Source organism: Styela clava, chromosome 9 (genome assembly GCF_964204865.1).
Source record: "Styela clava chromosome 9, kaStyClav1.hap1.2, whole genome shotgun sequence".
NCBI classification, from domain to species: Eukaryota; Metazoa; Chordata; class Ascidiacea; order Stolidobranchia; family Styelidae; genus Styela; species Styela clava.
In genome coordinates this window covers 16,679,068-16,692,777 of record NC_135258.1, presented here as the reverse complement: position 1 = coordinate 16,692,777, position 13,710 = coordinate 16,679,068, and the positions used below count along the sequence as shown (strand labels likewise).

The window sequence follows — 13,710 nt, the reverse complement described above, 5'->3', positions numbered from 1 at the left end:
AAAATACCACATGCTGCATCAGAACTGTTGTTGAATAAATTCCTGAGATTAATTTAATTATACAAAACTACATTATTATTCATAAACAAACTCAGCCGACCTTCAAAATCAAAAATCAGATTGATAAATTAAATGTAGAGATACCAAAACACAGGCTTCGTTAGGTTAAACGAGGGAATCAAAACAATAGTAAAACAATAGGCAATTGAATTCTTATGAGTCATAATGGTTTGCAAGTGACAGTATTAGTATCGTGTATTGTGTTGATCACTGACACAGGGCGACCTTGCGATTCATGGGTGATAGTCCTAATTGTAATTCTTATCAACTAGTATTATGCAGTAAAATTACCATCTATTCAAGTTTAAATATAACAATGAGGTAATAGGAAAAATTCTTAATAAGTATTATACTCACAAGACAAGAATATGAATCGCCTAATCGATGATTAAGGGTTAATTTTTGTAACAATTCAAATAAACTTGAATGATCATATTTGCAAGGATCCGCACAAATAAATTCATCCATTCCATGTTTTCGTGCTCTGTCAGCATCTAAAAATTGAAATATTAGTTGAATAAGCATTGCGGTAAGCATCAGCCAGGAATGGCCAATTCAGTAAAGACTACAATTCCGAATATATTTTCGACATAGCATTTAATCTTATATGAAATATTAATTATACTGTAAATTTATTTGCATACAATAGAGCAGGGATGTGCAACTTTTTTTGTCGGTAGGCCATATAACCAACTTCAGACATCAAGATGGCTCATACAAAAAATTTCAGTTTGCCATGTACACAACAAATTAAAAAATTCTCACAATGCATAATTTTTTATTTAACATTTCAGTTGAACAATTAAAATTTGGAGTTCTTGCATAGTTTGTTAACATCCCCTTGACAGAAGTTGAAGCAACCCTTAAGTGTTGACAATAGCCACAATAAATGGCTCGGCGGACCATTTAATTTGTTAAAATTAGCACAACTCATATTTACGATATTGATTCTTATAACACCAAATCTTGCTACTTTTCAAGCCATTTTCATTGGTTTTACACCTCTAATAGTGTTGAATAAGCCTAGATAGGTCCGTATATCAGTTATCATTTGCCACGTTACATATTTTTAGATGCAAATATTTTAAATTATAAAAAAAATCTCAATATAACCACTTTACATCAAATGGGACTGATTTTAAATATACTCTATCACCCTATTAATTTTTGGTATCCCTAACAACAACACAAATACAATATAAGCTTGTACTCTGCGCTATGAAATGTTCAACTCCAAGTCCTAACTCCAAAAGAACCAAATTATGTTAACAAAAACTTCGGTGTATGCAGGCTGCTCTAATTGCATGTTTAGAACGCTTAGTCAACTTGAAGCTTTACGATTTCTGTAAAAAATTCTCGCTTTGGCCATCACCAATAAATTTTGAAAGTTCCACTTCAAAAAAGTGAAATTCACAACTCTGGCTATCAGTCAGTTAGTTAGTTATAAAAAATATAATAACAGAGTAATCAACATACAAAACTGTGATATAGGAGCATCCAATTGACTGTGTTTATTAGAACCTCCCGTTAATTTTTGAACTTGTGTTGGTGGGACAGGTTTATGAGATTGTCCTGTTGCACGATACATTGCCTGTACCCAGAGTATACGGTCCTGTTCATCGTCACTAAAAAGTGGGACAAGAATAATGATAAATGCTAGTTGTTTTCAGTCCGTTAGGAAAGAGAATGTATGTTGGAGTTATAGGTTAAATTTCTCAGGTTCAAATCCCTGACCCCCCAGGTTGAAGAAAAATTTAAAAAATGTGGAATTGAAAAAATTATGATTTTTTTGAAATAGTAGCTCCTTAGTTATCAGTGACTTCTTGTCTGGTGCCTTGATAGGAGTGAAAACGGCTCATAACAATATAAACAAAAAATATTAGCTTTAATTAACTATTTCGTTATATATTCAATCAATTTTACATAATAAACAACAACTTTGAAAATCCACAACAACAAAAAACAAAATTTTATTGTGCTTTGAATATGAAAACACCACCAATGAAACCAAATTCTCTTAATATTCGCACACACAAACCTAGAAAATACAATTCTTTCTCCTTCTTTCACAGCATTAAAAAAGACACGACCGCCTTCATGTCCAGGTTCAGGGTCTGTGTAATCAACAGTAAATCCATCCAATTGCATCATTTCGCTTGGATCGGACTTACGCTCTTGATAACTACACATCGCAAATGTGTATTGAGAAACCTGAAATATGAAATTAACATTGAAATAAATATTCATTCTGAACATTTTTGAAGCACTAACAATTTTTTGAATCAAGCTCAATTAGAAGTAAAAAAGAAAAATTTGTGGGTATAGTTATAGGTAGCCACTGAAATGCTGATATCCACTGGAACTATGGACTTATGCCTGAAAATGCTGACCAGCAATTCAATGAAATTTTTTTATCTGCACAATTGTTCAAATTATTCAAAAGTACTGAAATAATAGGCCTATAAGATTTTATGGCCTATTTTCATATATAAAATTTGTTGAAGCAAGGCCACACTCAGAAATAAAAGCGACTGAATTTGAGCGGATTTACAGGTATCCACTGAATTGACGAGAGTTACAGAGACTATAAAGAATTATGGCGTAGAATAATCCGTTAGTACAGCAGTTCCCAAGGGGCACCTCTAAGGTGAGTTGCCAAGTGTGCCACGCAAAGTGAACAGAATTGTCCTAAACATAACTAAAAAATGACTGAATATTGTGTTTATTATAAATGTTTTGTTTCTTATTTTAAATGCTGTGTATATGAATCAATTACATAATTCATTTAACCGTTCCATGTCACACTACTTGCTGCAAGTTAGCAAATCATAAAATCATAATTGTGACGAATTAAAATATCATGTACATGTCATATAAAAATTTGGGGATATAATGTTGGCTTAGTTAAAAAAATTAAGTTGAAAATAATATGGCCATGGGCATGGCCAGTATACCTAATAAGTGAGAAATTTGTCATTTACAAACAACCAGATTGAAAATATCATGGACGAGTATGCAATAGTATGATCATCTCCTTAGCTGGTATTAAAGTAAGGTTTATAAAAGATTTAAAAGAAAATCAGTATAATGAGATCTTACTTTTCACAATGATATTGCAGATGAAATATCAGTTATATGAATTCCTAATGAAACCATTTTCCAATATGTCATATCCCACTTCAACTAAATACTCTGGACATATCCTATATTATTTTAAATATCAATAATAAATACATATACATCTGTCGACAGTGGCGACTCCTTGGCATGTTGCGACCCATTAAACCCAAATCAATAAATCAATAACACATTGAAAAACAGAGAACTATCTTGGGGGTTTGGATTACTTTTATTGAAGGGAAACCAAGTACGGCTCGATGAAAAATATAATATTATTAAAGTATGATTTATCAGTATTTCATGTATGGTTAGAGTGTGTGAAAGTTCGAAGCAAAAGGAGTTAAATAAAAATCCAATGTGTCTGCATATTATTGTTATTTTCTTGAGTGGTTTTATGTTTATGGTAAATCAATAATGAAAATCAAGATTCTATCAAGTTGTTTATAGTATTGATTGTTATTTGTGATAATAGGGATAAGGAGGTCACAAGAGGTCAACAAATCAGGAAAAAGAGATATTGGGAAACAGTTTTGCAAGACACCATTTAATAGCAGCACTATGTACCTGTACAAGCACGAAATATCTCTTTTTCCATTTCCTCCAAACCGTTCTACCTTGTGCCCATAAATATCCACAATATTTCATATTCTGTGGTCGATCCATTCTGACAATCAACTTGATTTTCAGCTGAAGAAATAATATAGGTTTGAAAAAAATTAAAGACATGGAAAAAGATTTAGATTGAATGAAAGTTGCATAATAATTAGGTTCCAAATTTGAAAATTTGTACAGATTCAAAGCTAATTCTATTCAATATTTTAAATTCCAATATTAGTTATATTCGGATAATTAATATTTTGTGCAATTGATATCGAAAGTTATGACCGAAAAGGTCTTCATTTAATTTTTGAAAACTGACCAATCAAATCACTGTTTAGAATATTAACTGTTCTGCATTTGCAAATGCAAACTCATTAGATAAACATTCAATTCTGTTGTTAGTTGAACAGGGGCTAAATTAGAATACATCCTGCTTCCAAAAATATTATTTTAGAATGCATTTGATTTAGGGCCATCTCTGTATGGAGTATTCAGAGGGTGTTACTGCTCCTCATTAGTATGATAAATAGGTAACGAATAAAAATTTATGACTGTTTTTAGACTGCTAAAAAGAAGAGAGAGATTACCCTCTCGCTGTCGGCATTAGTATCCGATTCATCAACATTTATGCCACATATATACACAATAATCTGAAATAGCATTTATCAATCAGAAATGAAAGTCAATAAAGAATAATAATCAGAGTTCAAAATAAACAAACATAAGTAGCGACAGATAAATCTGTCTTAAAAAATAATTACCGGTAATCAAAATAAGATCTACTTAACTAAACTGAAAAAAAAATGAAAACAATGAAGACATACATCATGGTCAGCACTATTCTTTGGAACAGCCATAGCGTAAAATTCTGGCGTCTTCGGGCTGTTTGGGTTGGGATGAAGAACAACCTAAAACGCAAATAAGTCGAAGTTAAAAACTTGACAAGATTAGATTAAAAGACAGTTGGTTGATTAAATTAGCATGTAACTAGCAACTTATCGCCTTTGTGTTAATACAAATATACATACCAACTTTTTTTATGATAGTATAAAAATAATTAAAAAGGCTATTTGGAGTGGTTCAAAAGTGTTCATATGAACGACTTGTCTGAGGAAGTGACTTTAGTTAGGTGAAATGTTCCAGAATAAAATTTGTGAAAAAGTGATGTAAGATCTTCAAATCATTCAATAAACAGATGCTGCTGCAAATTTTATAAAAATAAGCCAATCTTGACAGACACAAATCAAATCAGTAAATCTTGAAATTATTTTAATTTAGCTTTAGCACAAAAGAGCCATGAAGAAACTTGAAAAAGTTGTTTTGAAAAATGTCATATATTTTTAATTTTCAAACTTTTGTAACTTTTTATTGAGTATTTTTGGTGACTATTGGTAAAAAAATGATTGGATACCATCTAACATCTTATTAAAGAAAACTTATTTCTTTGTAATATTTTCCAATAATAATTTTTCCAAATTTCATTGCTCACTTTTTTGTCTTCAAGCTCTCGATTTAGCAACAATGTTATGATATTGTATTCAAAATTTAATATAATTCTTGATTTTTTAATATTACAATAAAGTTGGCTTGCAAAACTACATATACATGATAACAATCTAGTTTGGTGTTGTAGATCAGTTCAAAGAATTAAAGGTCGCAAAGATGTCAGACAACATGACGAAGTAGCAATTTCAAGAATCATGTTTTATTTATTAACACTGAAGCAGGAAGAAACCACAGATATTAGTCATCTCTCATAGACGTCCATATCTTATTAGCAGGGTATTCGTAAGATGCAGTTCAATAATGTAGTTCAATATCCTATCCAATTCTTCAATAATATAATCCAATATTCAATAGATTTAGTAACATTTTAGTAAAAGAGTTTTGCTGTTATTAATAATAGAGGGTATACTTCGTGAAATAAATTTGATATTGTGTGAATAATAATTTATCTCAAAATACTTGAATCATCCATTTTTACAAATTTATGAACAAGGTAGACTTTTAGGAATAGTTAACTATTTAGAAAGTCTTTTTGAAAGCATATCCATATTTTAATAAATGATAATAAATTTCATCTTTTTCAAAATTCACATAAATTGAAAAATTTGCCATAAAACAACCAAATTCAAAAAATTTATTCTCGGAATAATCAGATTTTTGACTAACATTGGATTTATTATTCTTAATTTGAAATCAAAATTAAAAATTACCACAATGTTATTTCGAACAAAAAATAACCGGAATTTCAAACAGAAGCCGTGGTCAATGACAACATATTTTATTGATCGACCAAAACACCTCACTTTTGTCAGATAAATGAAACCAGCGTACTTTGAACGTATTGTCACAAGTGTCACTTCAAATTATTGTAAAACCTCATAGTAGAAAATATCTACTACGAGCGCAATGAGTACTCAAGCACAATTACAGTGGTTAGTTTCAAATGAAGAACAGTAAGATAAAAACACAAATATTCAATTGTTAAAACCTATATTTGGTTGTAATGGAAAAATATCTCTACAGTGTGACCCAATAAACAGAACCTATAAATTTTGTAATTAATTCACAAAGATGAGAAAATTTAAACAGAACACTTTCTAAACTTCTGTCTGTGTATGATGGTACCCAACAGTTTCAGTGATCTAGAATAATTTGCACCAAAGTTATGTTTGCGCTAGAATATGATCCAAATTCTATTTTTTTAGTCACCCATTACTATTTGTTTCTATATCTCCGAATTCATAATAAGTGATATCGAAACATGAAAAAAAATTTTCAAATGAATTTGTAAGCGTGCTGTCTGGTGGTTTACTTAGCGACGGAACTTAGCTACATGGCATCATAGATTGATTCAAATCATGATAGGTCGAATAAACAAAAACATGATACTATCTGAAACACATGTTATGATATCAAAGATTTAAAAACATTGTTCTCACAAAACGTGAAGTATTTCCGAGCAACTTATAATTGTAATTTACGTAGAAACATACCTTTCCCAACTCTTTATCATCGATAGACAGCATTCCAGTACTTTCAGTAAATAGTTTAACTTTGACGATAGGAAGAGGATGTGACGTTGTAAAATCTCCTTGCGTATTCCAACTGAAAATTTGTAAAATTTTTATTTCAATTACTCAACTTTATAATGTTAAACCGAGTGAGAGAACTTTTTATGAAACGATAAATCAGTTCTTTTTTATCAATCGTTATTATTATCAAGAGAACTATATGTGGTAAATTAACAACAAAAATATCAGATTTATATATTTCATATTATCTTAATCAGATAAGCTGACCAACAAAATGCAAATCAAGCTGCTTCATCAAAAAGATAAATTAAAAAGCAATCTGTAAAAAAGTTGACTCAAATGGAACATTATTAATAATAGATAACATACACAGGTTTCGATGCTTCAGCTTGATCTGTTTGTTTCTTTTCTCCACCCTCAACTTCCATTGTACAATAAACAATTCTGTGAGATGCTAGTGACTTTAGTCCCTGGACTTCGATTACTATCACCTAAAAATATAATAATAAAAAAAAATAGATAACATTCTGGTACAAAATAAAGTGATATAGGGAGTATATGAATTGCTCGTAGTTCTTTTATGTCCATGGCATAATGGCAAATCCCGAATGGCATATTCCCATACTTTTTTTTTATTTATTGATGTACAAAAGAAATAGAATTTTCCTGTATATAGTCTTTAATTTACGAGATTCTAGTATGTTTGAAAATTGTTAAAAAAAATGGGAATTCAGTACATTAAAATCATATTTTGAAACCCCCTGATAACTGGAAACCTTGCGTTATTTAAACACAAAAATTTATTACGGAGAACTTTAGAGTATAATACAACTTCAGTACACAATATGTTATAAGATTATCCCTCAAATAAACAGAACCTAAAGTCATTTAGAACATATTCTCGAGATAACAAAACTTTTGTGCCAAGCATCCTAGATTACTGAAACTTCTGGGTAAAATCATACACAAACTGAAGTACAAGTGTTAATTAAATAAATTCTTATCATTTTTGTAAAAGCAATTAAGGAACTAATGGGTTCTGCTTATTTGGGTCAACCTGTAAAATCGAATATCTGAGATTCTAAATGTTATAATAATATGTCTGAATGCAATATTCTCAAAAATTTAAAAACGGCCATATTCTATATATATTAGGGATGGGCCGGGATTCGGATCCGGACTTGGATTCGAGTCGAATCCACGCATTTTTTGGACTCGGATTCGATTCCGAGTCCACGTCATTTTTACCGAGTCTATAATCAATTCTGTTTTTACTAATTTACGCCTATATTTGTACTGTTGCCTCTATAAATCTCACTACATACCTTAACGAGTTAAAATTCAAGGTTAAATCTGTAAAAATATCCCTCACGTGTACTATAAACACTCCTAATAAAAGCGACAACAGATATCCAGATAATATAACGCATGTTAAAAACTATTGATCGCTTATAACAATGATGTTGTGCCAGTCGCCTTCAAACTATCCATTCTTTTTGATAGACAATAAAATATGTGTTAGCCCAATATTTTTGAGTTTTTGATTCGCGTAAAAATGAAGCATGCTCTGGATCAACTCAATGGGGAATCTCATCGATACCTCTTTTAAATCGAGTTTATTACGTGCAATCCTTTCTATAATAAGGGAGCAATGGAAAGCATGGAGCGTTTTAGAACGTTTACATGAACTACTAAATTGAAATCAATGTATTGACGACGAGTGGCATCTCTCTACCATTTGCGCACGCCACATAGTAAATTTAAGGCTTGAAATATCTGGAATTATGGGAAGCATTGTAGTCAAAAGCTTTTTATTTTTCATATTGACATGTGAGAATTTTTAAAGCCGCCCAGAATTGACGCAAGGTGGTGGGCTGGAAATCCAGTTCACAGCCAAGGCGCACATTGACCCACGTTTACGTTTGTATTATGGTCGCCAAAAAAAAAAAAAAAATATATTTTTAAATTGATCCAACAGCTATCTGCGGAACCATTAGGCAAAAAATATGAGCTACGACGTATGTTTGTGAGCGCGCGATGCTGTAATATGGTCAAAAACGTGTTTTTCTACTTTTACATTATGACGTCACGGACTCGGAGGATTCGATTCGAGTCCTTGACCTATTACTCGGATTCGTCGAATCTCTGTAATGCCGGACTCGTCCCATCCCTAATATATATAAGTGATTTTCTAGTTCAATTTTTGTCGTGGAACAAGATGCAGTAAACAACAATCTAATTCCCAAATCACTATATTTTTAGAACAAACTTTTAATGAGTAGGCTATATTAAAAAAAATAAATAAAATAACTTATATCCACATGTGGCGTAACCAATCCAATTTTAACAGTCAGTGTTGTGATACAGAGACGACAAGCGGGAATCAAAAATATATTGATAAATCATCTTTTGATCATGGATGAACTGATTACGGTACAAAAGATTTATGCGTTGATAGAATATAGATTACCAAACCAAGTATAAGAATAGATAACGAAAAAACTAACATAGGTATATCAGAAGGTCATACATGAACACAAGTTAGTTATCATAAGGATGACATAAATATGCATTTACATGAGATTGATCTACAATGGCTGAGCTTTGTGCAAAAGCGGGTGTTTAAACGAAAATTTAATTATTTATTAGCTAGCCTACCTCCAAAGTGAAAGAGAGCACGACATCAGATTTTGAAAGAGTATTGTCATCTTCGGAAGCTTGATCGAGGACAGACATTGCTGATGTGGGAAGTCGAGGCAATCGTAAAGGGTAAGATCTCTCTGAACCTCGAGATACAGGTAGCGACTCGAGATTTGTCATCAGCAAGCTCACCTGTAGTGAACAAAGAGAGCAATATTTAAATATACAGACATGATAAGCAAATGTCACTTGAAAGTATTCCGAAAAATCAACAAAATATTGAGCCTTGTAGGACTAGGATATATATATGCAAGAAAAGTATTAGCGTTCTAGCAACTTCTATCATTTCCAAGTACTGAAAATTTGCAATCGAATGGTCCATTAGTTATGGAGAAAAACAATTTTATCACAATATCAAGCTCAATATAGCAAAATATTCCATAAGTCTGCTTTGTGCCCAATAAGTATTTTTAGTCATGGACTCATGATTCCTTCATGCGAATGTTATTAGAAATGTATAGCCTATATTCTAACATTTCAACACCATCAAATTTTTACTTCAATTAATGAATTTCGATTTTAAATATTTGGAAAACGAAAAGTGAATTTTGAATATTCTCAAGTCAGATTGGGCATTAAATTCACATTACTTACCAGTAGCAAAATCAACCAGTAGCCTACTAACAAACAACGTTCCTTTCATTCAGTATATTATTGCAAAAAAGCATAATATGACGTTAAAAAAATATGAGATGCAAAAATAGACCTTCAAGAAGACATTAGTATTCATTCAGCATAACAATTTTGAAGTCTAATCTGCCAAATTACATAAAAAAATACTATAAACAATAAAATATATTTTCACCTGTTGTCTTAGTTCATTTATATACTGATCTTGCAATTGCCTCTCGATTTCATTATTTCTACAATGAAATCTTGGAAATCTGTGAAGTTGTTCAATTTTATCGGCAGCATGCATTCTTCCATGCAATTCCCTTCGTATTGCAGCAGCTTGCTCGTCAGCGTTATCAAGCTATGGAAATTTATAAATTTAAATATTCATTTTTAGACCAAATTTTCACTTCAAAATTGACAGAAGGATGTAACATGTATCTAATGCGAAATTTAACAAATCAGCAAGCAAGCCAAAAAATATGGAAGTACGAAAAAAAGTACAAAACTACATAGAAATGTGGAAGCAGTCACTTATTTGATTATGGTGTTATTTATTCTCATAAAACAGGTTGACACTGGAAAAATTACAATCATCAAGATTACTATTATATATTATGGTAGCTGAATTCTGAATTAACAAAACACACACGATAAAAATGTCATTAACCATCCATAAGATGTTGCTCATATTGTAAAAAAGATACAATTTTATTAATACCTGACAAGCATTGTATAACAATTGGTGTTCAAATTTTTTAATTCCCAGAATATTTTGAAACATTTCGTACAACTGTTCTTTACTTAAGATAAGTTCTGATGCGGCAGCAGCAGATAAACGATTTCCTGGTCGCCGTGAATCTTCTTCACCCCTGTATATTGCATCAAACTTGGCCATCCATGAAGACAACACCTAATAAATAGAATTTTTTAAATTTTTAAAGCAGGTTTGTGGTATTGGAGATTAGAAAAATTCTGAAGGTGTAAAAAGTTGGAAAAGAAATAAAAAATTTAAAAAAAAATCACTTCAACTTACTGTTTCTTTGCTTAATCCATCGATTTCTGGAAGACCACGAACTCTTTTTTCAATATTGTTTTTAAACACTTCTCTGAAATCATTAGCAGAACACCCCCCACTATTCACCATCCGTGAAACTCTATCACTTTTCAAAAAAACCTGCAAACACAATTTTATTTAGCAATTCTACTACAATGAGGGCAGATTGATACTCTTATGAATAAAAGAACCCGAAAATAAGATTATTCTTGTATGCTTTTTTTTTAATTTTTAGTGTCTCTGCTGTCTTTTGTCGTACATAGGTACAAAGATTTTTCCAATTTTATTATTTTTGCATCACAAACTTTACAAACCATAAGGTAGAACTAAACCACTAAATAAGTAATTGACAAATGTCCATGAAGTATTTCACTATAGTAAGCTATACTATATACTAGGAAGATTGTTAGTGAATTAACGAGATCGAACAAATTATAAAAAGCTGGTAAATTCGAATATGTATAACATTTTTACGTCAAAATTAGCCGTATATGGAACTATTTGGTGGAAGAATGAAATAGATATTGAAACAACTTTTTTAAATAGAATCTCGGAAAGAGATTCTCAAGGGGACACGCTTCCAAGGAGTCGAGGATATCAAGACCAGTGTGACGAGACACCTCAAAACCATCACGAAAGAAGAATTTTCACAGTGCTTCAAAACGTGATCAAAAAGAATGGAAAAGTGCATCAAAGGCAATGGAGAATATTTCAAAGGGGAAAAATAGAAATTACTTGTATGTGTTAGACAATGTGGATGGACATTGTTCGATATGCATCTAAATAAACATCTAAATTCAGTAGTCCCATTTCTTTTTGCCACACCTCGTATGAAGAGAAAAGTGATTTTTTCACAACAACAACATATTAAATAAAACAATCCATAGGTCTTCTTCGTGTACAATAATAATAACGCTATACTGACCTCAAAATAACTTTGTACAGCGTTACAAAATGCTTCATCTGCAATAATTTGTGTTTGACCACCAAGGAATGCTTGAAATCTATCTTTGATTGTATGGAGTTGTTGCTTGTTCACCTGAAGCAAAAAACAAGGTGAGTCTTTTAAATGGAATTTAAACTATGAATAGTTATCGTGAACATTTTTGTTCAAAAAATTTACTTGATAAATTTACTTCTACAAATACATATATTGACACATGAGGCGGAAACAATTTGGAAAAGGGAAGTCCAATACAGAATTGTGAATATAGACCACTTTTTACACCCAAGTGAAATTTATCTCCAAAGCAGGCCCCATGAATAAATTCACTCCCAGTTCAGAATCACTGCTCTAGGTTGTTATCAGTTTCAGAAACTACCTTTGTCTGTCGTCGAGCCATGTCAGTAGGTTGTTTTGCATTAAAAGGGTATGAAATGCATCGAAGCACAAATATATAAAGTTGAAGTCGCATTCGACGTTCTTCTTCCTCTTGTAAGCGGGCCCGAGCTTCCACATCTTCGCTTGCAACAGAAGGAGATGGTGAACCATCTTTCAATGATGGCGTACCTGTGCTACTTTCCTGCAAATAAGGTGAATATGCATAAGAAAAGATGAAGGATTCAGATAAGATGAAATTTCAAAATTCTTCAACAGGAAAACTAAACTAAAAAAGTTATCAGATCTTTTTTTTATTATTAAAAAACTAACAGACAGTGTTCTCATAAAATAGTATATTGAAGCTTCAAGCAGATATCAATGCAGAAAAACCAAATTAACTCATGTTACATTTGAATAAGGTTTTATAAAAATCCCTTTTTTGTAATAGTTTGATTCTAACAGTCAAACCTTAAAACAGACTTAAAAAGGCACTACCTAAAATCATAACTAAAACAGGTACAGCTTTGAAACCTAGATCAAAAGATGGGCCCTGGTCCATAACGACAGAAGATCAAAATAAGATCATTTCTGAAAAATGGGAAACAAGCTAAATTGGTTTTACTTTTGTGCTATACTCAAAATTATGAGTTAAAAATTACAGAAAGATTATTTCACGAAAATTGAAATTATATATTAGGTATGAAACATAACAAAATTATGTAATGCAAAAAACCCTGGTACCTGGTTCGATGTCAAGGATTTCGAATCCGCTTTGCTTGGAGATTTTACAATGGTCTTGGCAGGAGTTGTTTCAAGTGATAATGAGGCAACATCTGGTTCGTCAGGTTGCTCATCATCCGTTTCATACTCGCTCGATGATGGATCAATCATTTTTAAAATTAAATTATATTATTATACCAGGACAACAACTGCCGAGAGAAATATTGAAGCAAAAATATTGTCTTGTTTTACCATATGTATACATTCTTTGTCGAAAACATACAAGGAGTGCATATTGGAATAAACTGTTAGCTTACTAAGTTCAGAACGTACAGCGTAACTTTTCATAACATTTTCAATGTTCTTCTTGGTTAGCAGAATAACTTGAACTTGATCAACCTGAACTAATTCTGAAAATTATATTTTTTCTCCGATTCGAATAAAAAAACTGATCCTGTTGGTAGAGTTTTAGATCATGTGAT

The 13,710-nt window shown here is 31.5% G+C and overlaps 1 protein-coding gene across 2 annotated transcripts in view; it reads right to left on the bottom strand.

The window, feature by feature from the left end:
• The window catches only part of LOC120339870 (calcium-dependent secretion activator 1-like), a 29,634-nt gene extending 16,179 nt beyond the window's left edge, over positions 1–13,455 (bottom strand). For both annotated transcript variants that reach the window (XM_078116367.1, XM_039408097.2), the window contains exons 1-14: positions 13,250–13,455; positions 12,510–12,710; positions 12,113–12,226; positions 11,167–11,307; positions 10,852–11,043; positions 10,324–10,491; positions 9,477–9,650; positions 7,188–7,309; positions 6,780–6,891; positions 4,605–4,688; positions 3,745–3,867; positions 2,099–2,271; positions 1,537–1,685; positions 418–554 (exon numbers count right to left, since the gene is read on the bottom strand). In XM_078116367.1, coding sequence (XP_077972493.1) covers positions 418–554; positions 1,537–1,685; positions 2,099–2,271; positions 3,745–3,867; positions 4,605–4,688; positions 6,780–6,891; positions 7,188–7,309; positions 9,477–9,650; positions 10,324–10,491; positions 10,852–11,043; positions 11,167–11,307; positions 12,113–12,226; positions 12,510–12,710; positions 13,250–13,399 — 2,040 coding nt within the window. In that variant the 5' untranslated portion in view covers positions 13,400–13,455. The remainder of the gene's footprint in view (positions 1–417; positions 555–1,536; positions 1,686–2,098; positions 2,272–3,744; positions 3,868–4,604; positions 4,689–6,779; positions 6,892–7,187; positions 7,310–9,476; positions 9,651–10,323; positions 10,492–10,851; positions 11,044–11,166; positions 11,308–12,112; positions 12,227–12,509; positions 12,711–13,249) is intronic.
• Between the last annotated feature and the right edge of the window lie 255 nt (positions 13,456–13,710).